This window comes from Cololabis saira, chromosome 10, assembly GCF_033807715.1.
Source record: "Cololabis saira isolate AMF1-May2022 chromosome 10, fColSai1.1, whole genome shotgun sequence".
In the NCBI taxonomy this organism is placed as follows: Eukaryota; Metazoa; Chordata; class Actinopteri; order Beloniformes; family Belonidae; genus Cololabis; species Cololabis saira.
The window spans coordinates 44211434-44238492 of record NC_084596.1 but is presented as its reverse complement, the minus strand read 5'-3'; the positions used below and the strand labels follow the sequence as shown (position 1 = coordinate 44238492).

Sequence of the window (27059 nt, the reverse complement as noted above, 5' to 3'; positions counted from 1 at the left end):
TCATGTCACTCTTTAAACATTTCCTACAGCTACAGTACACAGCCAGTCACTGGTAACATCTTGAATATTTCTGCCCTGTGACTAATGTGAATATAAATGAAAGGTTTTCTGTCATTGGTGGTTCCTCAGCTATGCTCCCGAAGGGACACCGAAGACACCACCCAGCTCAGCCTTCTCAGGCCACGTTTACACAGAGCCGGTGTTGAAGAATAATATAAAATCCAGTTCAGAAGTCCGCTGTGGTGTAGTGAGTTTTATTCAGTAAGCCGGCGGTGAGCAGACCTACGCAGAGCGTGTCTGGGTTGGTGTGCTGACCACGAATGATTTGAAATCATGACTTTTATACAGTAAGTTCAAAGCACAAAAGGCAGGAATAAACAAGCCAAGTGAGAGACAAAAAGCAATTTACAGTCAGATGTGATCTGTGGCTAAATGAGTTGGTATTAACAGGAACTTCGTCATATGGCATTCCCGTGGTTTCAAGTCTGTGTTTGAGGCCAGTTCAAAGCTGTGAGCCCTGCAGGATGTAGGAAGCTGGAGTTTCACGTCACAATGGTGATGCAGTGCCTCAACACCGGGTATTTACAAAAACTGATATTTCCCCCCCTACGTTTCGAAAAATACCATCATTTACACGAACCTGCATAAATAGCTGTTAAGGTGCTATGAGCAGCCAAACCTACAGGGGCCAGTGTAACGAGAAGATAAAGTCATGCTAGCCAATCAGAATCCTGGAAAAAAACATCAACAAATGACACAAGTAACTTCCAGTAACTTCCATGATGGAACGAGAGTCTTTGGTTTGGAGTGACAGAGAAGTGGAGTTACTTTTAAGTGTTGCGTTAGAATATAAAACAAATAAAATACAAGAAAATATTGACGGTGGTCAAACAAATTGTAAACACAGGTGGCACTTATGACGCTGGTGACGTTTCTGTCACATAATGTGACGTTCTGAAGCCTAAATGTCCGTTTCCCTCCGTTTACAAGCAAACGTGAAGACCGAGTTTTTGCAAATCTCCACTTTGGCCGGAGTTTTCAGAAATGATGGTTTTTGGAGACTTTGAGCTTCGTTTTCGTGTAAACGAACGGCCAAAACGCATGAAAACACCACCGTTTTTTGCTACGTGGAAACGGGGCCTCAGTGACTCTAATCTTAACGACAGCCCTGCGACGAGCCACCAATCAATACCTGGTTGTATCGCCCGGTTTTTGCCTCATAGATTGATGGAGAACTTCCAGACAGGCTTAAAAACCAGGGTCTTCTCTCGTCAGACTGCCAGTGTTTCACAGGCTTGGGGAGTCTTGCGAAACAACAGCAGGCAGCTCCTCCACCCAGGGGACGGAGCGATTGTAATGCTTTTAGGGTTTAATGCTTTCAGTGTATTTATAGATCTCTGAGGAACACTGAGTGCTCCCTCTCTCTCTCTCTCTCTCTCTCTCTCTACCTATTTTTCCTACCGTGCCAGTTCCCATCATGGCGTCATGTTCACAGCTTTTTTTATATCAATTTGCAAGGTGAGAAAACCAAAACAGGTACCACAGGCTGCATCCAAACACGAGCTCGCTCTCTGTAATTCATTTTTCTGACATTAACCCCTTCAGTGAGTATAAATGCATTAATGTCCATGAAACATATGTTTTCTAATAACTATAAAGTCTCTCATGTGCCATAGTTACAGTCTTGTTTTTCATGGGGTTCTGCTACATGTAAGGTTTTGTTTTAGCCCGATCATCTGATTCTTTTAGTTTGAGCTGCAACATTTCCACTAACATCTATGAATGTTTTTCTTCTTTTTGTGGTTCGGACATGTTCGGCTCTGTGTAAAAATGCAAGAAGAGGAGCCGCACCGCTCAGCTTAGGACTGAATCCTGTTTGTTCTGGGATATTCAGCTTTTCCAACTTTTCCTTCAGTGGAAGGGAAACATTGTGAGCCAGCACAAATCCAAGCAACCCGTTCTTGAAAACCCAAAACTTTCCATGTACATACGAGCAGAGCTGGGTAGAGTAGCCAAAAATTGTACTCAAGTAGAAGTAAAAAGTAGTCATCCGAATAATTACTTGAGTAAAAGTAAAAAAGTACTTGGTGAAAAAACTACTCAAGTACTGAGTAACTGTTGAGTAACGTCTGATTTATTTTTTTAACACAACCATTCAAACAGACAAAAGTACAAAATAATCATCTTCAGATAAATTAAATCAATAAAATAATAAAATAAATTAAAATTCATAAAAAATAGCTTAAATTAAAAAATAGCTCAAAATTTCAAGCCTTTGTACTTTTCTTTTTTAACCAGGCAGAACTAGAACTGTCAGTCTGTGTGAATGTGACAAAACATGCAAAAAAACATGCAAAAACAAACATTTGATGTCATGAAATTGACGCGTACGCGGATAAAAGGGATAAAAGAAAAGTAACAGCTCAACGTAGCCTAATGTAGCGGAGTAAGAGGAACAGTTTCTTCTTCACAAATCTACTCAAGTAAAAGTAAAAAGTATAGTGATTCAAAACTACTCCTAAAAGTACAAAATTTCCCAAAACTTACTCAAGTAAATGTAACGGAGTAAATGGAACTCGTTACCTCTGCATACGAGCCTATTGGATTTTCTGTGACTGACAGGGCAGCGGTGAACTCTGCCAGCCAAGTGTTACACGTAAAAAGTGTAATTAAAAGCCCTCACTTCAAGCTTCCAAAGTAAGATGAGACTCTGAAATAGTTTCTGGCTTTGATCCTGCACTCTGATGGAGGCCGTGCATCAGCCTGAGACGTGTCAAACCACCTTTCACAACCCCTTAATATGGATTTGACGAGTGGCAAAACGAGGCCGTCCAATTAACTCCCGGACTCTAAACGTGCACGTTTGTTAGTTTTCTGCTTGGCTGATACTAATTTTGTAGGAAAAAAGCACCGGCGATGCGAGACTCAAGGATCTGTGCACTTGCAAGGCAGTTTAGAGGTCCGTGGTGATCAATCTCCTGCGTGTTGAACTAGTTCTAAACTTGCACAGGTAAAAGGAAAGTGGATTTAAAAAAATGGATATGTGTGTGCCTGTGTCTAAATTTACATTGTATTTTCATAAATATGTAAAAAAATATATTTAAAAAAATGGTCCTAATTGTCTTTAACACAACATTAGTTCCTCCATCACAGGGGGAAGATGCTAATCGGGTCTGTCTGTCCGTCTCTGGGGGGGAAGGTGACATCCGCTGCTAATCCAGGACGCGAGAACACACATGGAGGCGCACGTCGAGCACTGGAAATCTGCAAAAAAAAAACAAGAAAAAAGAGAACAGACATGAAACTGTCCTAAACACGAGCAGCAACGGTCCCAAGTCTCGAGATCCAATCACTCTCGAGATCCAATCACTGGGGGGTTGGGGGTCCATTTTGACAATATTGGTTAAAGTACTACTGTAATTTAATTCAATTCAATTCAATTTTATTTGTAGAGCGTCTAATACAACAGATGTTGTCTCTAGACGCTTTCCAAAGACCCAGAACATAAACCCCCGAACAATTATTACATAAACAATGGCAGGTCCCCTAGTGGGAGAAAAGCCTTAAGCCAAACAGTGGCAAGAAAAACCCTTGAGTAGGACCAGGCTCATAAGGGGGGACCCTCCTGCCGAAGGCCAGACTGGGGGGGTCGGGGACGTCAGCAGCACACAGCAGACATCCACGCAGGCAGGTGGAAGCAGCAACGGGATTACCGGGGGGGGACCACAGGCCAGCACGCAGCTCCCGAAGCTCCGGCCTGCAAGCATGCACAAAAGAGAAAAAAGGGGGCCAGCACAAGAAACTACAGGAACGATGGACCAGAATGATGGCTATGATATACTTATAATAAATAAAAATGGAAATGGAGATGAGAGGAAGAGGAGAAGAAGGGTGAGAGGCACCGCCCAGTGGACTACTGACTCTAACACACTAGAGTTTACACTAACTAGAGATTTACCAACACCAGCTAGAGGTTTAAACACACGCTTTTATCCAAAGCGACTTACATCAGAAAGAACAAACACACCATCTGTGGAGCAATTATGGTTAAGGGCCTTGCTCAGGCGCCCAAGGTGGTTTGTCTTGGTTGCCAGGGCTTGAACCTGGGATCCTTTAGACTCAAGACCACCTCTGTAGCCACTAGACTACCACGCCCCTCCACTAGATCACCACGCCCCTAAACTAGTATGAATGGGTGAATTCTCCATGCATCAGTGATGGCTGACCCAAGGGAGCATGCCTCTAACCACGGCAGCCCATAACCTCCAACAGTCCGTCACAGCGAGGTGGACCTCCTGCTGCAGCGGCAGGGCTGCAGCGGCAGGGCTGCAGCGGCAGGGCTGCAGCGGCAGGGCTGCAGCGGCAGGGCTGCAGCGGCAGGGCTGCAGCGGCAGGGCTGCGTGTGCTGATACGTTGTCAACGTTTGTATTGCCATTGTCAAAATTGGGTAACACTTTGTTTTTTTTTCACAAACTCTTGTCGAGCTCCGAAAACCCCAAAACATGATTTTGAGCCTCCGAGGCCCAAAATTGGACCTCCACCGATTTTTTTGAAACTCGGTACCCTGAAAGGTGAGACTACAGGGGTGATAAGTCTGAAATATAAAGTCTGAAAAATGTTCTTTTCTGGACTTAACACCCTCCCAAAGATCAATGTTAAGTTATTGCCATTGTCAAAATGAATGTTCCGTGACCCCTAGCCAATTAAGCCTTTTTGAGGTCTTTGAGATGTGAATTTTGACACCAAAATCGTACAGTGGGATGTCCTCAATGTACTTAACGAAACAAATCCAGTCTCGAGAGCTTACGAGGCCTTGATATTTACACTGATTGTACAACATCGTGTGACCTTTAAAACAGTGCCAGGCCCATGCTTCTACGACCCTCCTGGGGCCACTTCATCACACTTTTCTTTTCTGTATTAACGCTGACATCAGATAAGTGGAAACCAACCTACGGTGAACCCTCGTAATGGCGTGGCTGGTTTCACGGGGTTGCCGCTGATAACGGTCTGGGTCGTAGGGCTGGGGATCTATTCAAATGTCAAGAATCGATTCGATTCGATTCGATTCGATTCGATTCCGATTCTTAAGATTCAGAATCGATTATCAAGATTTGATTCGATCCGATTCAATTCGATTCCGATATTGATTTGGGTTAGTGTTATTAAAACTGTTTTTTCAGCTGTTGCCTGAATTATGACTGTAGTTCTGCAACATATTAATACTAGTGCTATATTGAGATTCAACAGCAAGTATTGCAGCTAATGATGCTGTAAGGACCAATCAGCTCCCAGAATGCTGATAGAACTGCTTTCAGAAACATCATGGGTCAGAATTACCAAACAGATCCAGGGAGGAAACAGAGACGGATGAAATCGCTTTTATTTTTTCCCATTTTTGAGAAATGGGTTTTTAGCATTTTATGCAAACGTAACCCCAAGACAGTATATAAAGTAATGCAATATAGACAATTTATGCAATTATAACTGAAAACTCTAATGTTTTCATACCTTTAAACATATTTAAAGGCAAAAGCATGGCACCAGTTATGCTCATGTCCAACAAAACATTCACTTTTTTGGGCATAAACAAAAAAAAAAGTTGTAATGTAATGATGAAAAAAAAAAGATCTTTCGACATACAAATCGATTTTTAGGAATTAATATGAGAATCAATTTAGAATCGGAAAATAGATTTTTTTCAACACAGGCCTACTGGGTCGTCAGTTTTATCTTTGAGCCGTAGCGGACTGAGCCCGTTTCTCCAAATGAAGATCTAGGGTACCAATTCGTTTGACAATACTACATGTTTCCACTGAGTGATGCTCCATGCCACAGGCCCCGGTACCCAGAATAGCAGACGCCGCTCCTGCACAAGCCTCACATACTGTGATGTTTGTATATGTAGCTCCACATTGCTGTGTGGAATCAACCTTTGCCAACGTAGAAGTGTGTACTTTACGTACACACTTGTGTCACTTCTGACTGCAGAAATAATGAAGTTAAATCTCCAGGATGTAAGACTGATATACATTCATGAAAGATCATAGCGCCATCATAACTCCGGGGCTTGCTTGTCTTCCCCGGTTCAACACCGACGGACTGATTTATCGTGTCTGTTTAATCAGCACACCATTTACATTTCAGCTCAGACATTTATATTCTCTGCAGACCATCACTCTCGCTTGATGCCACCCATTTTGGAGCTCTGGGGCAGTTTGTCAGCGCAGAAAAACAACTGATGTCTGCAGGGGCTCAGCAGGGACCTTTGGCTGCTGTGCAGAGAGAAGAATACCTTCTCCAAAATGTTACGGTTACAAAGGAAGCATCTCTGAATGACCACAGCGACACTCCATGCTAGATTTATGTTCTTTAATCAGGAATAGTGACACTCGTAGTCATTTACCGCCATACTTTTTAAGACTGAACTCTGAACTCATAAGCTATACCTCAAACTGTGCAATACTCTTTCATCCATTCATGTGCAATATTCTTTCACTCATTTATGTGCAATATTCTTTCATCCATTCATTTTTATAGTATATATATATTTATATTGTCTGTCTCTTATTTTTTTTATTTTTTATTTATTTTTTTCCACAATATCTTTATTTGAGTTTTATAGCAGCACAAGATAATCACAGTACCAACAATCATGACATGTATAGCCTAGCCATGGCTGTATGTCATTTCTTATAGATTAGCTGCCAAATATAGCAGAAACACAGCTTAAAACAAAACAATCACAATAGAAACACAGAATGAACAATATGCTTCTCTTCTTATTAGACAGATTATGAACACAATGTAATGTATTGTGAAATAATAGAACAATGTGGTTTTCGTCCCGGTCGTGGAACACTGGACCAGCTCTATACCCTCCGCAGGGTGCTCGAGGGTTCATGGGAATTTGCCCAACCAGTCTACATGTGTTTTGTGGATCTGGAGAAGGCATTTGACCGTGTCCCTCGTGTCATTCTGTGGGGGGTGCTGAGTGAGTATGGAGTCCGGGGCCCTCTACTAAGGGCTGTCCAGTCTCTGTATGACCGGAGCAGGAGTCTGGTTCGCATTGCCGGCAGTAGATCAGACTTGTTCCCGGTGCATGTTGGACTCCGGCAGGGCTGCCCTTTGTCACCGGTCCTGTTCATAATTTTTATGGACAGGATTTCTAGGCGCAGCCAGGGGCCGGAGGGGATCCGGTTTGGGAACCTCAGGATTTCATCTCTGCTTTTTGCAGATGATGTTGTCCTGTTGGCTTCATCAGACCGGGACCTCCAGCATGTGCTGGGGCGGTTTGAGGCCGAGTGCGACGCGGCAGGGATGAGAATCAGCACCTCCAAGACCGAGGCCATGGTTCTCCATCGGGAAAGGGTGGCGTACCTTCTCCGGGTGGGTGGAGGAGTCCTGCCTCAGGTGGAGGAGTTCAAGTATCTCTGGGTCTTGTTCACGAGTGAGGGAACAATGGAGCGTGAGATTGACAGGCGGATCGGTGCAGCGTCCGCAGTTATGCGGTCGATGTACCGGACCGTCGTGGTGAAGAAGGAGCTGAGTCGAAAGGCGAAGCTCTCGATTTACCGGTCAATCTACGCACCTACCCTCACCTATGGTCATGAACTTTGGGTAGTGACCGAAAGGACAAGATCGTGGATACAAGCGGCCGAGATGAGTTTCCTCCGCAGGGTGGCTGGACACTCCCTTTGAGATAGGGTGAGGAGTTCGGTCACACGGGAGGAGCTCGGAGTCGAGCCGCTACTCCTCCACATTGAGAGGAGTCAGCTGAGGTGGCTTGGACATCTGTATCGGATCCTCCTGGATCCTCCTTAGGGAGGTGTTCCAGGCATGTCCCTCCTCCCAAGGGAGGTGTTCCAGGCATGTCCCTCCTCCCTAGGGAGGTGTTCCAGGCATGTCCCTCCTCCCTAGGGAGGTGTTCCAGGCATGTCCCTCCTCCCTAGGGAGGAGTTCCAGGCATGTCCCTCCTCCCTAGGGAGGTGTTCCAGGCATGTCCCACCGGGAGGAGACCCCGGGGAAGACCCAGGACACGCTGGAGAGACTATGTCTCTCGGCTGGCCTGGGAACGCCTCGGACTCCCCCCGGAAGAGCTGGAGGAACAGATGGAGGAAGAGCTGGAGGAAGAGATGGAGGAGGAGCTGGAGGAAGAGATGGAGGAAGAGCTGGAGGAAGAGCTGGAGGAAGAGCTGGAGGAAGAGCTGGAGGAAGAGCTGGAGGAAGAGCTGGAGGAAGAGATGGAGGAAGAGCTGGAGGAAGAGCTGGAGGAAGAGCTGGAGGAAGAGCTGGAGGAAGAGCTGGAGGAAGAGCCGGAGGAAGTGTCTGGGGTGAAGGAAGTCTGGGCATCCCTGTTGAGACTGCTGCCCCCGCGACCCGGGAATGGATAAGCAGCGGACGATGCATGGATGGATGGAAATAATAGTAATGATAATGGTAAGCTACGGGCTTAAAAGTAACAGAAAAAAAATATAAAGGTTAATAATAATAACTGTAATAGCGAAAAAAGACATTAACATTCACAATTTTGGAAATTGCCATACCCACAGTTAGTCATCAGTTTGGTTTTCTGTTAAGTCTGAGTTCTTGACATATTCAATAAAGGGCTTCCATATTCCTTCAAATACATGCTGTTTGGCTTTCAGAATATAAGTCATTCTTTCCAACGGTAGGCTTGATAACATTTGTTTTAACCATTGACTGGTACTTGGTTGATGGGTTCTTTTCCATAGTAGTGCAATACATTTTTTGGAATTTAACAAGCTTAGATCTCTTATTTTGTTTTTACATAGCCTTTTACATGGGTGCACTTTTATGGAGCTGCTGCTTAATCTCATTATATTATTATAATGACAATAAAGGCTTTCTATTCTATTCTATTCTATTCTAAGATCCAGCGACTGACTGGCTCCTGGTTTGTAAGTACAGTCCTGCTGCTCTCCACAGCAGCCATTCCCAGGGAGATGCACTTTTTACCAAGCATGCAATGCACTTCATTATTGATGAAGATTCATGTGAAATTCATCACAGCTTTATTTAGTGCGAGTGCGTGCACCGACACGACCGTGTAGTTTGCCTGCTGGTCCCTGTGTTTAAGTGTATCCTTAGTCCAGATGGTCTGCAGGCCCGTGCAGCTCCCTCGGCTTCAAACGCGAGCCGGAATTCTACAACAGGCCTTCTTAAATTCTGCAAACAAATCTTAATTCTTAATTTAGATATTAATTAGTTTCTTGTTATTTGGCAATGCCGTGTGATTTCCCTTGATGCCACGTGTTTATAAGTGGGACGCCTGGCGCTTTGCGCTCCACGTAGAGGATCTAAGAGAAGCAATAACGTGACTCCAACAAGAGACCAAAGCCTGCAAGAGGCGCTGACGAACAGCATTGTCGCCATGACGGCAGGAACGCCGCTCACTCTAATGGCGCTTTTACACTAGAACCTACTCAGCTCGACTCAACTCGGCCAAGTTTCTTTTCCATAACAATTTAGCACCTGGAGCAGAAGTAGGAGGTTGGAGTGAAGCTGCTGTGACGTATTTGATTGTGTGATCTAAACGAAGAAGACACATGCAGGGTAACCCTAGCCCTAATCCTAGGTGTAAAAACCATTATGGCGCTTTTCCACTAGTTAGACCCTCCAGAAAAACGCGGGCAAAAATCCTTGATTCCGCGGACTAAAATCCTTGATTCCGCGGGCTAAAATCATTGATTTTGCGATTAAATGTGCGGGTTTTTTTATGTGCTTTTATGCGGTGAAATTGCGGAATATGCTGTAAGTTGCGGAATAGGGCGGAAAGTTGCAAAATATGCGAAATATGCAGGAAGTTGCGGATTCGGCGCTGAGCTCTTCCCTCTTAAATTCAGCGGGTCGTCTGATCTGAGGTCGTAAGAGAAAAAAAAGGAGAGCGCGGGTGGAGAGGAGAGACGCGACCGGCCCGGGGGCCGGCCGCCTCTCTCCTTTCCACCCGCGGCTCGGTGCTCGGGTGAATGCCGGGCGCACCGGTGCGACGAGGGGGACGAGACAGAGCTCTGTCACCACCCCCCCCCCCACGTGCGTCCGCCTCCGCCGGCCCTCGCAGGCGCAGTGGTACGCGGTCACGGATCCTGAGTCCACCGGCAGCCGCGCCCCCCGCGCAAGCGGGGGGACTCTCTTTTTCCTCTCACCCCCGCGGGTGAGAGCTGCTGTTTGGGGGGTGGCGGTTTCTGCGAGGGGTGCGGAGGTCCCCGGGCGGGTCCCGCACGTCGCGACCGGGCGTCCCGAAATGTCACTCACAACACTCCCCCCTTTTTCCAAACTTTATGCGAAAATGTCGGCGATGATGCGGTGAAATCAAGCGAGCCCCGCATAATTCGCATATTCAGCGCGGACATATGCAATATTAACCCCAGTAAAAGTGATTTTTCTGCACCAGACATTGAAATCCACGGAAGGTCTGTAAATCCACGGACAGCCGTGAAATCCGCGAAAAATTCTGCGATCACGGAATCGCGGATTCCTGGAGGGTCTAACTAGTACCTACTCAGCCCAACTCAACTCGCCCTCGTTTCTTTTCAATACCCAGATCAGAAGTAGGAGGTTGGAGAAGCTGCTGTGACGTATTTGATTGTGTATCTAAACAAAAAAGACAACAACACTAAATATGTAGAACCTGGAGGAGATGATAGATGTGCTGCTGGGTCTGTGGCTTGTGTTTGATATCAAGTAAAAAAATGGGAGTGAGAGAAACTTCAAGCGGCAACACTTTTTTTTTTTTGTTAGTTTGTCTCTGTGCTGCTGAAAAGTCAGCTGGAGCCGTGAGCAGCTATGAAGAGACAGAGCTCCTGGTAGATCTGGTCGTTCTTTATCTCCGTCTAGATCTTTTTAATTCTCTCCTCAGCACCAGGTTTATGAACATCTGACCCTCAGAGTTGGATCATGAAACAGACTTTTGCTGCCGTTGCTGGTTGAATAAAATGAACAAGAATCCGTCAGAGTCTCTTTCTCTGATTTCCTCCTCCTGACTCAGACGTCTGACTCCAACCCCCCGACCAATCGGTGGCCTGTAGTGTGATGATGTCAGATACAGCCGACTCAGCAGCTTAGAACCTCGGCAGAATAGTTACAGAAAAGTATCTACTCTGCACTTTAGACCCCTGGTGGGAAAGAACCAAACCGAGGTGAGGCGAGTCGGCCTGAGTGGGTTCTAGTGGAAAAGCACCATTAGTCTGGTTAGTCTCTGTGTTAACTCACCTGTGAAAAATTCAGATTGTTCCATCTTTATTGTTTTTTTCCTCGCTGTTGCCTGCCTGAACGCTCATCTGCAATAAAGATTTGAGAGGATTCTCTGTTACACATCCTAGTAGTCCTGCTGGTATGTGACACGGATCATCCTGATGTTAACTATATTACCGACTTTAAAATTCCAGGGAATCATGAAAGAATCATGCTGAAATCTACTGTGGGGCCAGAACTGCTGAAACCGTTGATGAATACATGAATAAAACCACCAATCAGTGAATAATAAAAGACCACAATCTGTCCCTTTGCTCTTATTCTAACTCATGAAGTCGCACTCTTAATCTTGAATGAGTACAAGTTTACTTTAAATTCAATTCAATTCAATTCAATTCAATTCAATTTTATTTATATAGCGTCTAATACAACAAAAGTTGTCTCTAGACGCTTTCCAGAGATCCAGAACATGAACATAAACATAAACATAAACATAAACCCCCGAGCAATTATTATATAAACAATGGCAGGTAAAAACTCCCCTAGTGGGAGAAAAACCTTAAGCCAAACAGTGGCAAGAAAAACTCCCCTTTAGGAGGGAAGAAACCTGGACCAGGACCTGGATCATAAGGGGGGACCCTCCTGCCGAAGGCCAGACTGGGGGGTCGGGGACGTCAGCAGTACACAGCAGGCAGGTGGAAGCAGCAGCGGGATGACCAGAGGTGGGGACCGCAGGCCAGCACGCAGCTCCCGAAGCTCCGGCCCAATCAGCAAGTCCCAGGTTGGGGTGCAGGGTCGGGGAAAGGTTGAAAAGGGCCAGGGACTTTCTGATTCTTCCTTCCTGTTTCCATTTTAAAAAGGAGGTATCCCTTGACAACTAGGAAGCAACTCATGGCGCTAGCACCTACTCGAAGTAGGAGGTTGGAGAAGCTGCTGTGACGTATTTGATTGTGTATCTAAAGGAAGAAGACAACAACACTAAAGATGTAGAACCTGGAGGAGATGATAGATGTGCTGCTGGGTCTGTGGCTTGTTTTCCATATCAAGTTAAAAAATGAGAGTGAGAGAAGCTTCAAGCAACAATGCTTTTTTTTTTTTTGTTTGTCTGTCTCGGCGCTGCTGAAAAGTCAGTTGGATCACCAAACAGACTTTTGCTGCCATTGCCTGTTGAATAAATTGAACAAGAATCCCTCAGAGTCTCTTTCTCTGATTTCCTCCTCCTGACTCAGACGTCTGACTCCAACCCCCCGACCAATCGGTGGCCTGTAGTGTGATGATGTCAGATACAGCCAACTCAGCAGCTTAGAACCTCGGTGGAATAGATACAGAAAAGGTATCTATTTTGAGTGGAAGTGGAAGTGAACGCGGGAGTGAACACGGGAACGCGGAATACCATTCAGATGGCAGCGGTGTGTGAGACCTGTTTCCCCACCCTGTCAAAACTAAGGGCGAGCCTGAACGCTGACCTCAAAGAAAAAGACAAAATCCTTATGGATTTCTCCACCGTCGCCACGACTCAGTCTAAATTTATCGCTCACCTGAAAGCATCCGGTACTGGTGGGGCCCCCCTTGTAGCCCCCTGTTACCATTTCCTCACCTGGATCCTCTGTGCCTAGCCATGTCTGCTCTGCACCGTGTGTCTGCACCGTGTGTCTGCGTGTGTGTCTGTGTGTAACTTGGGTGAATTGTTCTGTGCTTGTGTTTGTCTGTGTGTGCGGGGAGGGGGGAGGTGGGCAGGGCATTAAAACATTTTATGTTTATGTGTTTTATGAAAAGCACTTTGTGTTACATTTTTTTTGTATGAAAGGTGCTTTACAAATAAAGTTTGATTTGATTTGATTTGATTGGATTTGATTTGATCTGATCTACTCAGCACGTTAGACCCCTAGTGGAGAAGAACCAAACTGAGGCGAGTCGAGTCGGGCTGAGTAGGTACTAGTGGAAAAGCGCCAATAGAATATATTAGTTCTCCAGGAGTAATTTTACTTACAGTTTACTTTGGTTCTTGGGTCTTGATTTTTGTTTTATTGATCTGTTTTGGTGTTGCTAGTTCAGGGTTGGTTTCCTTGTCTTCATCATCCTCTTCTGTATGGAGTGAGTGTTTGCTCCTCGTACCTCGGCCAGACCTTCTTTCTCTCCTCAGTTTGCTGAACTTATTATTTAAGTTCTGTTATTTGTCAATTTTTGTTAGTTTGACGCCCTGTTTGGGTTTTGCACCTTTGTCCTGGTGACCTGCAGCACTGTGTCCATGACCTCCCTCAATATCTACCCTCATAGGAATCTTCATGCACCAGACGCGTCTTTTATTTGGCTTTCCTTCATGCCGGTTTCTCGCCTGTGGGGTTTTTAGATTTTTGGATAATATCCTGCTGCCGTTGAGTTCTTTTCTTTTTTGTGTTCTTCTTCTTAGTATTTAATAATCTTTATTTATCTATTCATTTCAACTCATTCCCATTCAGGCGTCGGGGCCTTAGCCTGGCCAGCCATAGCCATCTACTTTCCAAAAATTCTTTCCTATTAGATAAATGGATCAGTTGCTCATTTACAGTTCTTTTTCCCACCGCCATTATGTGCAGCTCGCTCGCTCGGTAGCTGGGCCTTCTGCGCGAGGCTAGTGTGACCGGCTGTGAATGCTTTGCAACGGTGGAGCGGCTACAGCAGCAGCACCCGCTGCTCTACGGGGACAATAACTGTAGAGCAACAGAAGTCAGAGTCTCCAATAAACACCAGTACAGTCTCCAAACACCAGAAACGAGTTGCTGAGTGTGTCGCTTATCGTTTTAACAAAGACAAAAGTCACTACGAGGATTTACAAACTCTCCAGATCAACTCGGAATGACGGAATGAAGCTACAAAACAAGATCGCTGATTCGCTCATTTCGCTGTCAATCAGAAAGGGATTCAGCCTCAGACAGATCATCCAATCATCAAGCACGCTCATCATCATCACGCTCACTGCCCCGTAGACCCACAGAGACGCTGAGTGGGACTGAGATGGGCGGGACAAAACCGAGCATTTATCCGATGACGGTGTTTTCGGCTGCAGTGGAACAACCCACCCCAGCTTCATAGACGCTGAGCTTCTGCTGTTACTGTGAAGCTGCAGGAATGAATGAGAAGAAAGTCACGTCTGTGACTGTGATAAGAAGCTGATTCTGAACTAAAGGTGAACGGGTTCTAGCGCATATATAGTCAATGAAATGTAAACACAACAGTACATATTTGACCACTTATTTTTTGACATTTTAGAGGAAGCTGAGCTTCCCTTGCAGTCTTAGAGGAATCGCCACTGGTGATGAATCCTAACAGAAGATGTCCTAGAGAAACTAGTCTATACCAAGCATCAACAATGTAACTTCCAGGTTGAGTCTCATGCGGAACCAAGATTTGCTGCAGTTCCTTGACTGGCCACTAGAGGCTGGCTGGAAAAGTCAGTCCATCTCCATCGACTCCAATGTTAAAATGTCCAACTTTAGAGCAGAATGGGGCATTATAAATTATAAAGCATTATATTTATTTCTAATATGATTGATTAACAGTCAGCTTAACCGATGGCGGGCATCACTTTCTTATCTGTAATCATCATTCCACCACACTTCGTGAAGCTATCAGCTGTTCGTACGAGCTCAGGGTCGGCTAAACGTAACAGTTATCTTTGATTTCGCGCCAGGAACATGTGAAACATTACATTAAACGTCTGATGGCAGCTCTGCAGATATTTCTGCAGGGATCCAGTGATGGAGCAGGTAGCCAGAGCAACATCCCGTACAAACAATAATGGGTTCAAGACTGCTCTTCATGATCCAGTGGCTACGTGAGCCAATGGCTCATCCATTGTTTTACACCGGTTATGTTCTAAACAACCAAGTTGGCTACAAAGTTGCTTCTTTCTAGTCAACAAAAGTGACGAAAGTACGGAAGATTATTTATTAGGGCCAGGCAGGAGAAAAATAAAAATAATATTTTAGAGGAGGAAGATTTTTTTTCATTATGCACTTCGAGAAAAAAGTCAAAATGTCTAGAAAAAAGTCAAAAAATCGAGAATACTGTAATGTTGAAATACAATTTGGAGAAAAAAGTTGAAATGTTGAGATTAATGTTGAAATACAATTTCAATAATAAAGTCGAATTTTTGCTGTTTTTCTCAACATTTCAACTTAATTCACGAAATTTCAACTTTTTTCTCAACATTTCGACTTTTTTCTCGACATTTCGACTTTTTTCTCAACATTTCGACTTTTTTCTCAACATTTCGACTTTTCTAGACATTGTATTTCAACATTAATCTCTACATTCTGACTTTTTTTCAACCTTTTGACTTTTTTCCCGAAATTGTACTTCAATATTAATCTCGAATTTTTTCTCGACATTTCGACTTTTTTCTCGAAGTGCATAATGAAAAAAAACTCTTCCTCCTCTAAAATATAATTTTTATTTTTCTCCTGCCTGGGCCTAATACTCTCCCGTACGAAAGCCATCCACCAGCGTTACTCAGCTGCACACCTTTTTGGAAGTCTTTTGTTGGTCCTGCTCTGGTCGTCATGCCGCCTACGTCTCATACCCTGCAGCGCCCAGAGCCAGCCGGAACCAGAATAGTTCGGATGGTTTCCCACGCTGGAGTCTTCCACCTACCTCACCATTCCTGACTAAACTCCCTGACTTGTGTCGGATTAGTAATGAATAAATGATATCCTTTGTGCCAAGTCATGCTCTTTATTGTAATATAAACTAACGCTTGCAGGATTAAAACATCTTTTTGTCCAATTTTTAGTTCTGATGTGCAGGATTTACAGAATCACATGAAACCAAGAGTTTTAATTACAAATATCATTTTACTCTCAGTCCAATTTACATTTAAAAAGTACAAGTATTTCTGTTATTTCACACTTGGTCCATTCTCCCCAGACATTGCCAGAATGGGGCTACTAGTGCATAAATTCCTCATCTTCAAGTCCCAAACATGTTTGCAGGTTTGAAACGTTGTTCTATCAAAAGAAAAGGAAAACTCAGATGTTTATAAGATTTTCCATCTTTCTGTTTTTGCCGTTTCTTCCAGTGCACTCCCATCGGTGGACACGGATTCGTGCTGGACAAGTACAAGTGCCAGTGCAGGAGGGGATTTTACCATCCCAGCAGGGTGGTGCTCAACGGCTTCAAAAGTAGGTTACAAATCCCTCGGCATCACAAAAATGCATTATGCAGTCAGATGTGACATCAAAACTCTTTGCAATTGCAAGAGTTTGGGGGGATTTATAAAAAGAGAAAAGAATGTAAAGCACCATCTTGGTGAAACCTAGGCGTCCTGACACAGATCTCTCTGCTCTGACTGTAGAAACGTCTGCTGTGGCAGTAAGTGGGGAGACAGGTGGCATTTGACTGATGGACTTGCTACATCATAGACACAGATCACATTCTGGTTTATTAATAAGCATTATAATTGAATATAATGCTCTCTATTTCACTATTTGCTCAACAACATTCAACATTTTCCTGTTACCATGCCGACCATTAACGTGGCTCACAGTACACGGCAGGTCCAGCGTTCCAAAGTCTTACACATTAGTGACTTTTTACTGCTTCATTCCAAAGGAGGGTTCATTAACATAATGCTTCGATTTTGTCTTTGTTTCTAAATGATTTTTTCTAAATGATACATTTCTAAATGTATCATTGTGAATACATGAGATGCATGTTTTTTTGTGTGTATTTTTTAGATAGATAGATAGATAGAATAGACCGAAAATGGAAAAAACTAAAACGGAATGTGGGAAAAACTAAAACTGATTTCATCCGTCTCTGTTTTCTCCCTGGATCTGTTTGGTAATTCTGACCCACGATGTTTCTGTTTCAGTTCTACCAGCATTCTGGGAGCTGATTGGTCCTTACAGCATCATTAGCTGCAATACTTGCTGTTGAATCTCAATATAATACTAGTATTACAGTAATATGTAGCATAACTACACAGTTACTGTATATAATTCATGCAACAGCACAAAAAACTGTTTTAATAACACTAACCCAAATCAATATCGGAATCAATTTGAATCGGATCGAATCAAGTCTTGATAATGGATTCTGAATCTTACAGTTTTTCTCAGTCGCTTTGGTACATTTCTCAGATCATCCTCGACATTTGCAAAACAGTATGTGCATTTCTCAAAACAGTTCGTACAAATAGCAAAACACCATGGATTACCTGCAAAAGCCAGTCTCTTGCTCAAAATCCTTAGTTCATCTCTCAAAATTAAAAATCTGTGTCAATGAACGTGTCAGTGCATCAGAATCACAAGTGCTTGTGTCATTGTGTATGGATAAGACAGTCAAATTGCTTAGTCATGTTCCCTGTGAAGTTGTCTTGCAGTCCTATGTGGAAAAAATATAGTAATGCAAAACACAAAATTGAGTAAGATAAAATGTCACTGTATATAGTATACTTACTGTATATTGTAAAATGAAAGTATAATACTGTCATATTGTATGAAGCATTACAGAAAGTATACAGTATTACAGTACAGTGCTTATTGTTAGATTACATACCTGTTCTGTCGATGAAAAGTCTGAACGATTGAGGACACAGTTGTTCTCCCAACATTTGGCTGCACCCTTCGACCAGCCTCTGCCTCGGCCATTGTAAGCCCATGATTGAGAACATGGTCTACAAGTGTAGCTCTTATCTCATCAGGAACGCACATATGTCCTCGGCCTCGAGGACATATATCTAGATAGATAGATAGATAGATAGATAGATAGATAGATAGATAGATAGATAGATAGATAGATAGATAGATAGATAGATAGATAGATAGATAGATAGATAGATAGATAGATAGATAGATAGATAGATAGATAGATAGATAGATAGATAGATAGATAGATAGATAGATAGATAGATAGATAGATAGATAGATAGGTAGATAGATAGATTCCACACCCAGCAGTTACTGAGCCACATCAAAGTTGGTCCTACCAAAGCTTTATGGTGCTCCACACTTAACTTGCTCCACACTTGTGTTCCGGTCAGGATGTGTGTGCCGTCGTGTTGACCACATACACCTGCTAATACAGTAGTATGTGCTAACGTGATGTTTTACCCCGCTCGTCGCCGTGTTACCTGAGCATCCGTTAGCAGCCTGCTTTGCATGGAGTCCGTGTTCTGAGAGCTGGACTGAAAGGGCTGCAGTGTCCTCGGGCAGAAGGCTCGGCCCCGATGAACAAGATAATCAGGCAACCGCAGCGGTTTTTCATTCCTGGCTCAAACAATACAGCATCCCAGAGAGGGCAATGTGCTAAGCTGGAGCTTTATCGTAATGCACTGAGATGAGGCCTGTTGTCAAAAAGGTTCACTGTGGGAAGGGACTCACTCCCAAACTCTCATGCAGACCTCCTCTTTGAAAACCACGGGGGCTCTGAGCGGGCGGCAGAGTACTAACCTGACCCCAGCGCAATCTCTCTGGGAGTTTTATCTGTAGTGCATCCTGGAAACACAGAGGTGCAGACAGATTGTATATTGTTCCAAAACAGCAGAAACTCAGTGACATAAAATGATGGAAGGTGAAAAAAAGAACATTCACTGCAGTTCTTGGAGGTACCTGTAGAAAACATACCCTGCATTTTACTGACAGTGTTTTGTATGGAACTAGAACAGTCTCAAAAGTGACAAATGCACACGCCGATCCACAAATGCACACGCCGATCCACAAATGCACACGCCGATCCACAAATGCACAGGACAAGATTCACAAATGCACAGACAGATTCACAAATGCACAGAACAATTCACACGTGCGTAGGACAAGATACACAAATGTATTTCTGATGCACACACAAATATAACCTGATTTACAAACGTTTTTTTGTCTGTGGGCTGCGCTGCCTTTGTGTGTGACTTTTGAGACTCTCCTGACGTCCCTCAATCCACAAATGCGTTTTTTAAACACGGAAGGATCTGCAACCAATCAGATATCTTCCTTTGTTTCAGCCAATCATATGAGCGCGCCCCACGTGGGGGACGATTTACTCGTAAACAAATCAGATTAAAGGGGCGGATACACCGGTCTTCTCTCTAACACGTGGCCGGTCTGGGGTTCAGTCAATGAGCTCGTCAGTAGCTTCAGTGCTTAAATGTTAAACGTTAAGGACAATATTGCTCTCATTAAGGTGAAGGTTATCTCTGGAAGGAAAAAGTCTCCATGGTGAACAGGAAGTTCTTTGTGTCAATAGGTAACTTTACATCTGAGCAGACAAGAATCACATGTGGAGAACAAAATAAACCACCTATCAAATTATCATAAACACTCTCAGCACAGACAAGTTCACCCAGGATGGATGTGGAGTGGTTGCTGTTTCTTTTCTTTTAATTTTAAATCTTACTCTTCTTTTGAATTGAAATTTCTTTTATTTCTCTTGTGATTTTATTATTTTCCCTGTGACTAGTCCATCAAAAATGTATGCAATAAAGCCAAATCCTATCACAAAGCCCATAAATGTACCACCCAGTCGTCCGTTCCTGCAGTGTATTGTGTAATCAATCGTTCATTTGTCTCAGACTATGCAACTTTTGTTATACCTTTTAATGTAATCCACACAAAACTGTAACACCAGTCTCGAAGGAGGCACACCCTGACGAGCAAAGGGGCGGGGTGATGTTGAGTGAACTCTGCCCTTTATGAACAGGGGCCTCATTTATAAAGCTCGCGTGCGCACAAAACAGGGCTTGAAAGATGTGCACGCCACCTTCTACGCAAAGGTTGGGATTTAAAAAAAAAAAAAACTAACAGAAAAAATTGCATATCTTTACGCCAACCCTGACCCTCGCGCACAAACATTTTGAAGATCTGGGGAACTGGTGACGCAGGTGGTGAGGTGGTGAAATGAAGCCAGATTCATGTCATACTGGTAATGTCTCACATATCAGACTTATAGATCCATGTACACCCAAGCCGGTGTTCTGCCGAGGTGTCCTACCTCGGCAGAAAATACTACTGTACGATCCCCGTTTCTTTTATCTCAGTTTCTTTTTTTTCAAAGGCTTTTTCATGCAAATAGACGATTTAACAGCAGGAAGTCAGAATGTGCTTCACATAGATCTATGTGCACGACGCTTCGGGGAAAGAAAAAAACCCGTCAGATCACGTTTCCACATAGGTACATGTTGATGTCTATGTGGAAGCGTGATCTGACGGGGTATTTTCATCTGTCAAATCATCCTACCTGCATTTATGTGCAAGTGCACATGCACACAGTTTTATAAATCAGGATTTTTTTGTGCGCATGCCATTTTCGGCTTTTGAGACTTTTAGTATGAATCCTACACACTCTTTTATAAATGAGGCCCCTGAACTGTAAGAAGACGTTTTAAAAGAAACTTTTGTACTTCTCAGCTGGTCTCGGAGTTGATTTTAGCTTTAATCAGCTTGTAACACATCTCTTACTGTCCTATGAATTTTAACAATATAGCCTTTGTTTTTACAAATTCTTTTAATGATACAATAACGTCACCCACATGTGCCAAAATAGAAAGAAACAGGCACTAAGATGGTATGCTCAGTTTATACTAAAGAACTTCTGTAGTTTACTAGAGATTATATCTCCTGTGTAGTATAAAGTCTAACTGGTTGTTTTTTGCTCATCAAAGTCTGTGGAGCTGAGGTTGGCATGTGATGACAGCATGGGGAATAACTGAACATTGTTTAGCTTTTGTCAAGGCTTTTCCCCTTGTATGTGTTATCTGCTCGTTGACTGATTTAAACTCATTGTTGAAGTATTTTATTATTCTCTTGTTAGCTTAACTGTATTTTGTAGTATCGGGGACAGAGACCTCTATAATCCACATTAAGTTTAATTACCAGTGATGTAAGTGATTAAACACATGGGATTACATTTATAAGAATAATTATTCAATGTGATGATGAGGTCAGTGTCATGATATTTTAGTCTCTTGTCTTTCATAATTACCTGTTTAGATTAAAGCTGTAATCTTGTTAATCACCCCCAAGGTCTTTTTAACTCATTGGACTGATGAGTTTAATCTCTCAAACTGATTAATTGAGCAATTATTAAGAAGTCATCGTGGGGCGGCTAAAATCAAATTAAATACTGTGACGTAACTTGAAAATACTCCAGCTTTCCCTGCAGTGTATGAGTACGGAAGAGTATCAGGGCCATGCAGGAGAAAAAATATTTGAGAGGGGAAGATATTTTTTATTGTGCACTTTGAGAAAAAAGTCGAAATGTCAAGAAAAAAGTAGAAATGTGGATATTAATGTTGAAATACAATGTCGAGAGAAAAAGTCGAAATGTCGAGATTAATGTTGAAATATAATTTCAAGAATAAAGTTGAAATGTTGACTTTTTCTCGACATTTCGACTTTTTTCTCGAAATTGTACTTCAACATTATTCTCGACATTTCGACTTTTTTCTCAAAGTGAATGATGAAAAAAAAATCTTCCTCCTCTAAAATATTATTTTTACTTTTTAGAATACATGATTAAAGTCCCCTTGCGTCCTCAGGTAAGGGGCTGGGCTTCTCCAGAGACGAGGCCGACTCGCCCAGCAAGTGCCTGCCGTGCCGCGACGGCTGCCCCTTCTGCCAGGACGACACGCCCTGCGTGGTGCACGAGGACGGCGCTCTGCGGCTCGCCGTGGCCTCCTTCCAAGGGCTGTGCATGATGCTGGACCTGGCCAGCATGGTGGTCGTGTACCACTTCAGGAGAAACAAGGTGAGGAGGGACAGGGGTCACTAATGGCGCTTTTCCACTAGTTCCTACTCAGCCCGACTCGACTCGGTTTGGTTCTTTCCCACCAGGGGTCTAACGTGCCGAGTAGATACTTTTCTGTAACTATTCTGTCGAGGTTCTAAGCTGCTGAGTCGGCTGTATCTGACATCATCACACTACAGGCCACCGATTGGTCGGGGGGTTGGAGTCAGACGTCTGAGTCAGGAGGAGGAAATCAGAGAAAGAGACTCTGACGGATTCTTGTTCATTTTATTCAACCAGCAACGGCAGCAAAAGTCTGTTTGGTGATCCAACTCTGAGGTGCAGATGTTCATAAACCTGGTGCTGAGGAGAGAATTAAAAAGGGATCTAGACGGAGATAAGGAACGACCAGATCTACCAGGATCTCTGTCTCTTCATAGCTGCTCACGGCTCCAGCTGACTTTTCAGCAGCGCAGAGACAAACTAACAAAAAAAAGAGTTGCCGCTTGAAGCTTCTCTCACTCATTTTATAACTTGATATCAAACATAAGTCACAGACCCAGCAGCGGCCGAGACCCGCCATTGCTGAAAATTAAAGAAACGCTGGAAATAAAAAGAAACGCAGCTGCAAATAAAAGAAACACTGCAAATATAAAGAAACGCAGCTGCAAATAAAATAAAAACGACGCAAATAAGAAAGCCACAACGGAAGTGAATTACCGGGGACTATTTTTGCTGATGCACCGGTGTTTTTTACGTGAGAGGAGAAGAAGAAGACGAAGAGGACGTAAGTGAAAAGGAAGAAATAAGAAGAGCGAGGAATAAGAAGAACAACGAACGAGAAAATAAGGTTTAGTGTTCAACGTCGCTACGTGTCATTTTTAATGTGCAACACCGGTGCATCAGCAAAAATAGTCCCCGGTAATTCACTTCCGTTGTGGCTTTTTTATTTGCATCGTTTTTTTTATTTTATTTGCAGCGGGGTTTCTTTATATTTGCAGCGTTTCTTTTATTTGCAGCGGCGTTTGTTTCTGTTTGCAGCGTTACTTTTATTTTCAGCAATCGCGGGTCTCGGCCACCGTACTTCAAAACAAACAAACAATCAAATAAGTCACAGCAGCTTCTCTCCAACCTCCTACTTCTGATCCAGGTGCTGGATTGTTATGGAAAAGAAACCAGGCCGAGTTGAGCCGAGCAGAGCTGAGTAGGTTCTAGTGGAAAAGCGCCAAAAGATGTCAAGTTCTTAATCCACAATCCAAATTCTGCCACGTAGTCCTTCCCCTCAGTCTTGTGCGCTCATGTTCTGGTGTCGGGGTAAAGGCCACAGGAAGGGAAGGTGCCAATTAGACCTATGAGACTGGAAAGCTGGCTTTGAAATAAAAAGAGGGGAAAAACAAACAAGTACTTTAACCGTAAATACAAATGAAAAAAGTGACAGTGACTGTTTGATGCTGCTTCAGTGATGAATGGTCCTCTTCATAAGTCCTAAAAAAAAATAAAAATGCTGGTTGTTTATTAATGTCTGAGTTATAATATTGACATTCAGGAAAGTTGAAATCTACTGTTGACATCGATCTGCTTTGCTGTCGACAAGCAAAAATCGATAATAAAAGCCCCCGGGAGCAATATAACCTCCGCCGAGGAACGCGTGTTTATCTCTGACAAAAACACATTGTGCCTTTTTTGTGAATGTAGAGCGCAACCTCTTATCAGCCAGCTGCAAGGCCGGGGGAGGAGGACGAGGTGGAGGGGGAGGACTGCACTAAAGACTTGGGATCGGCCCAAACTTGCATTTTGTCCTGTGAACTCTGCCGGAGCTGTGAAGAGACGTCTCTGCTCACGTCCTCGGTACTGGTCCGGTCCTGGTGCTGACTAGCTCAGCCACTTTAGATGAAGTCTGGAAGAGCAGTTTACACTTTTCTGTCCAGGCGTGTAGCCAGTACACTGCAAAAACTCAAAATCTTATCAGGAATATTTGTCTTATTTCTAGTTAAAATGTCTCATTTTTAGTCAAAAAATCTCATTACACTTAAAACAAGAGTCATTACCAGAAAAATTACTTGTTATTTGACAATTTTCACCTGTTTCAAGTAAATTTTCACTTGAAATAAGTAGAAAAAATCTGCCAGTGGAACAAGATTTATCTTCTTATTACAAGCAAAAAAATATTGTTCCACTGGTAGATTTTTCTACTTATTTTAAGTGAAAATCTACTTGAAACAGGTGAAAATTGTTGTTTTTTCCAGTGATGAGTCTTGTTTTAAGTGTAATGAGATTTTTTTTGGACTAAAAATTTGACATTTTAACTAGAAATAAGACAAATATTCTTTGATGGATTTTGAGTTTTTGCAGTGTAATGGACCTGAGTGGCACTGGTCCGCCCACATTACTCATGGCCCTCCCAGCCAACTTTGATCAAAATACATGTTTCACATAAGCATATTCTAAAAAATGATATGAGAAAAGGTATAAATATAAACATGATTTGTTGTTGACTTGTGTTCAGCCTTTATTTTTTTTCTTCTGATTATAACAGAACTTTTGAAACAAGTTGTAGGAGCCTCGGGACGTAATTGATTGCTCTGGTTCCGACAGACCTTTAGCCAGCAAGCTAGCCGGCGTTGCAGCTGACTTTATTGCCACAACAATGGCTAAACAGTTCATTAAAAAAACAAAACTTGAAGAAGACACGCCTCGGACTGATTCCTCCCAGCCCACTTCTTCATACCCCAGAGGAGGTTAGCCCCATGGACATGTCTCCTCCTCCTTACATGGAGCTGCTGTGATACGTCAACGTCGCCGCCATATTGGATGTTCAATGGATGTAAACTAATACAAGTAAATGGACTTATTTTCATAAAGCGTCTTTCTACCACCGCATTATCCGAGCTGGGTCGCGGGGGCAGCAGTCGGAGCAGGGATCCCCAGACTTCCCTCTCCCCGGACACTTCCTCCAGCTCTTCCGGGGGGACTCCAAGGTTATTCTTTTTTTGTCTTTTTTCTTTTTTTTCTTCTTTTTTTCTCTTTTTTTCTTCCTTTTTCCTCTCCTTTTTAATCTCGACATTTCGACTTTTTTCTCGACATTTTGACTTTTTTCTCAAAATTGTACTTCAACATTAATCTCGACATTTCGACTTTTTTCTCGACATTTCGACTTTTTTCTCAACATTTCGACTTTTTTCTCGACTTTTCGACTTTTTTCTCAACATTTCGACTTTTTTCTCAATATTTCACCTTTCGCCATTTGCCTTCATTCTAAGGTTGATACAAGACTTTTCATTTTTTGCGGCTCCAGACATATTTGTTTTTTGTGTTTTTGGTCCAATATGGCTCTTTCAACATTTTGGGTTGTCGACCCCTGATCTAGTGTAATTGGAAATGTCATGTTGTGGCTGCAAAATTCTTCCGCTTGATATGGAAGGAAATCATTTGAAAATAATATTTATGATTAAATATCCTAAGATGTGCGATCCCTCCTCAAGCCCTCACACTGCAAAGAGCCAAAAATCATTATAGCCTGTCCAAGAAGCCTTAGTGCTCATAAAACCTTGACGCTGGCTTTTGCGGGCTAAGGGAGTACAGCCAGTCTGACAAATTCACTTGCATTTGCTTCATTTTATTCTTTAAGGATACAAACCTTTTAAACATTTTAAATTCGCCAGCCATTGCTCCTTTTTACAGCGAAACCTCATCGACAGCAGCCAAAGAAAGGCACCTCTCCTAATCCATGCCGACATTAACACTGACCAAAACATTTATCTCTGCTGCTTAAGTTGGATCCTTACAATCCGTACAGATTTATAGCAAAGTTGTTGCACGTTACATATCCTGCCTTCACTGTTGCCAGCCGTCAGGCAGGGCCGAGTTCAAACCTTCCCAGGTTTAGCTATTTATAGACGTTTATGTTGCTGCCGGAGAATCTCCCACATTTCTTCAATTCACAAAAAATGTCCCCGGAGGCTTTTAAATCTCCATAACAAACATAAGATGCTCCTCTGGGGTTATGCGGGTAATTAAATGCAACCTAGAAAAGATCTGCTGTTTCACGGAAACAGAGGACGTGTCATTAATGTGTTGAACTGAAGATGGTTGCTATCCTTGAAACAAGGTTTTTTGTGTCATTTGCATTTGCCTTAAATTAAGTGGAAGAATTTAATTAATGATATCATATTTACAGTAACATTAATGTAGTAAACTGTTGTGAGCCTTAAGAACAAAGCTAATTAAAGAGAGTAAATAGAAACAAATGTAATCAGATCTGCTCTGAATCTACAAAAACAGCAGCAAAAACTATCTTCTGCTTTCACGCATAGTTTCATCACTGTCGATTGCAGTTATTTAACATCTGAATTACTTATTTTTTTTGCACGGAACCAGTTCACATCAACAGTAATCTCACAGCCCTTTACACAGGAAGCAAGCAACGTTGATGCAGTCCAGTTAGGTACAATCCAGTTTAGTCCAATTATATTCCAGTTTAAACTGACTCACTGTAAATTACGGAAGAGAGTTAGGGCCAGGTAGGAGAAAAATAAAAATAATATTTTAGAGGAGGAAGGTTTTTTTATATTATGCACTTCGAGAAAAAAGTCGAAATGTTGAGAAAAAAGTTGAAATGTCGAGAATAATGTTGAAGTACAATTTTGAGAAAAAAGTTGAAATGTTGAGAATTGCTTTAATTATGTTAGGTTGGTAACAACAAGGTTCAGAATACAAGAATTGTCTTTACGATATTGATTTGAAACACATATCAAGCATATGCAGTTGCATAACTTCAGAAACTTAATGTTCCACTCCAAGGATGTACAGTAAGTTAGTTAGTTAGTTACGGCTGCTGCTGCAGAGCTGTCAGTCTCTCTAACCGGATTTGATGGAGAGGAGACATTTACACTTTATTCACCAAATTGAATTTCAACATCATTCTCGACATTTCAACTTTTTTCTCGAAATTGTATTTCAACATTAATCTCGAAATTTCGACTTTTTTCTGTGCACAATAAAAAAACATCTTCCCCTCTCAAATATTTTTTCTCCTGCATGGCCCTAATACTCTTTCGTAGTAAATAGGTTATAATCCAGTTAATTCCAGTTGGGTCTAAGTTTAAAATGTATATAAAGTCGATTCATAAAAACAGATTGCATCAAAT

The 27059-nt window shown here is 42.7% G+C and overlaps 1 protein-coding gene across 1 annotated transcript in view; it reads left to right on the top strand.

Moving 5' to 3' along the window:
• The window catches only part of LOC133453114 (metabotropic glycine receptor-like), a 127000-nt gene that overhangs the window by 34981 nt on the left and 64960 nt on the right, over window positions 1-27059 (top strand). The window contains exons 4-5 of the mRNA XM_061732989.1: window positions 16271-16373; window positions 21725-21933. Of these exons, the coding sequence (XP_061588973.1) occupies window positions 16271-16373; window positions 21725-21933 (312 nt within the window). The remainder of the gene's footprint in view (window positions 1-16270; window positions 16374-21724; window positions 21934-27059) is intronic.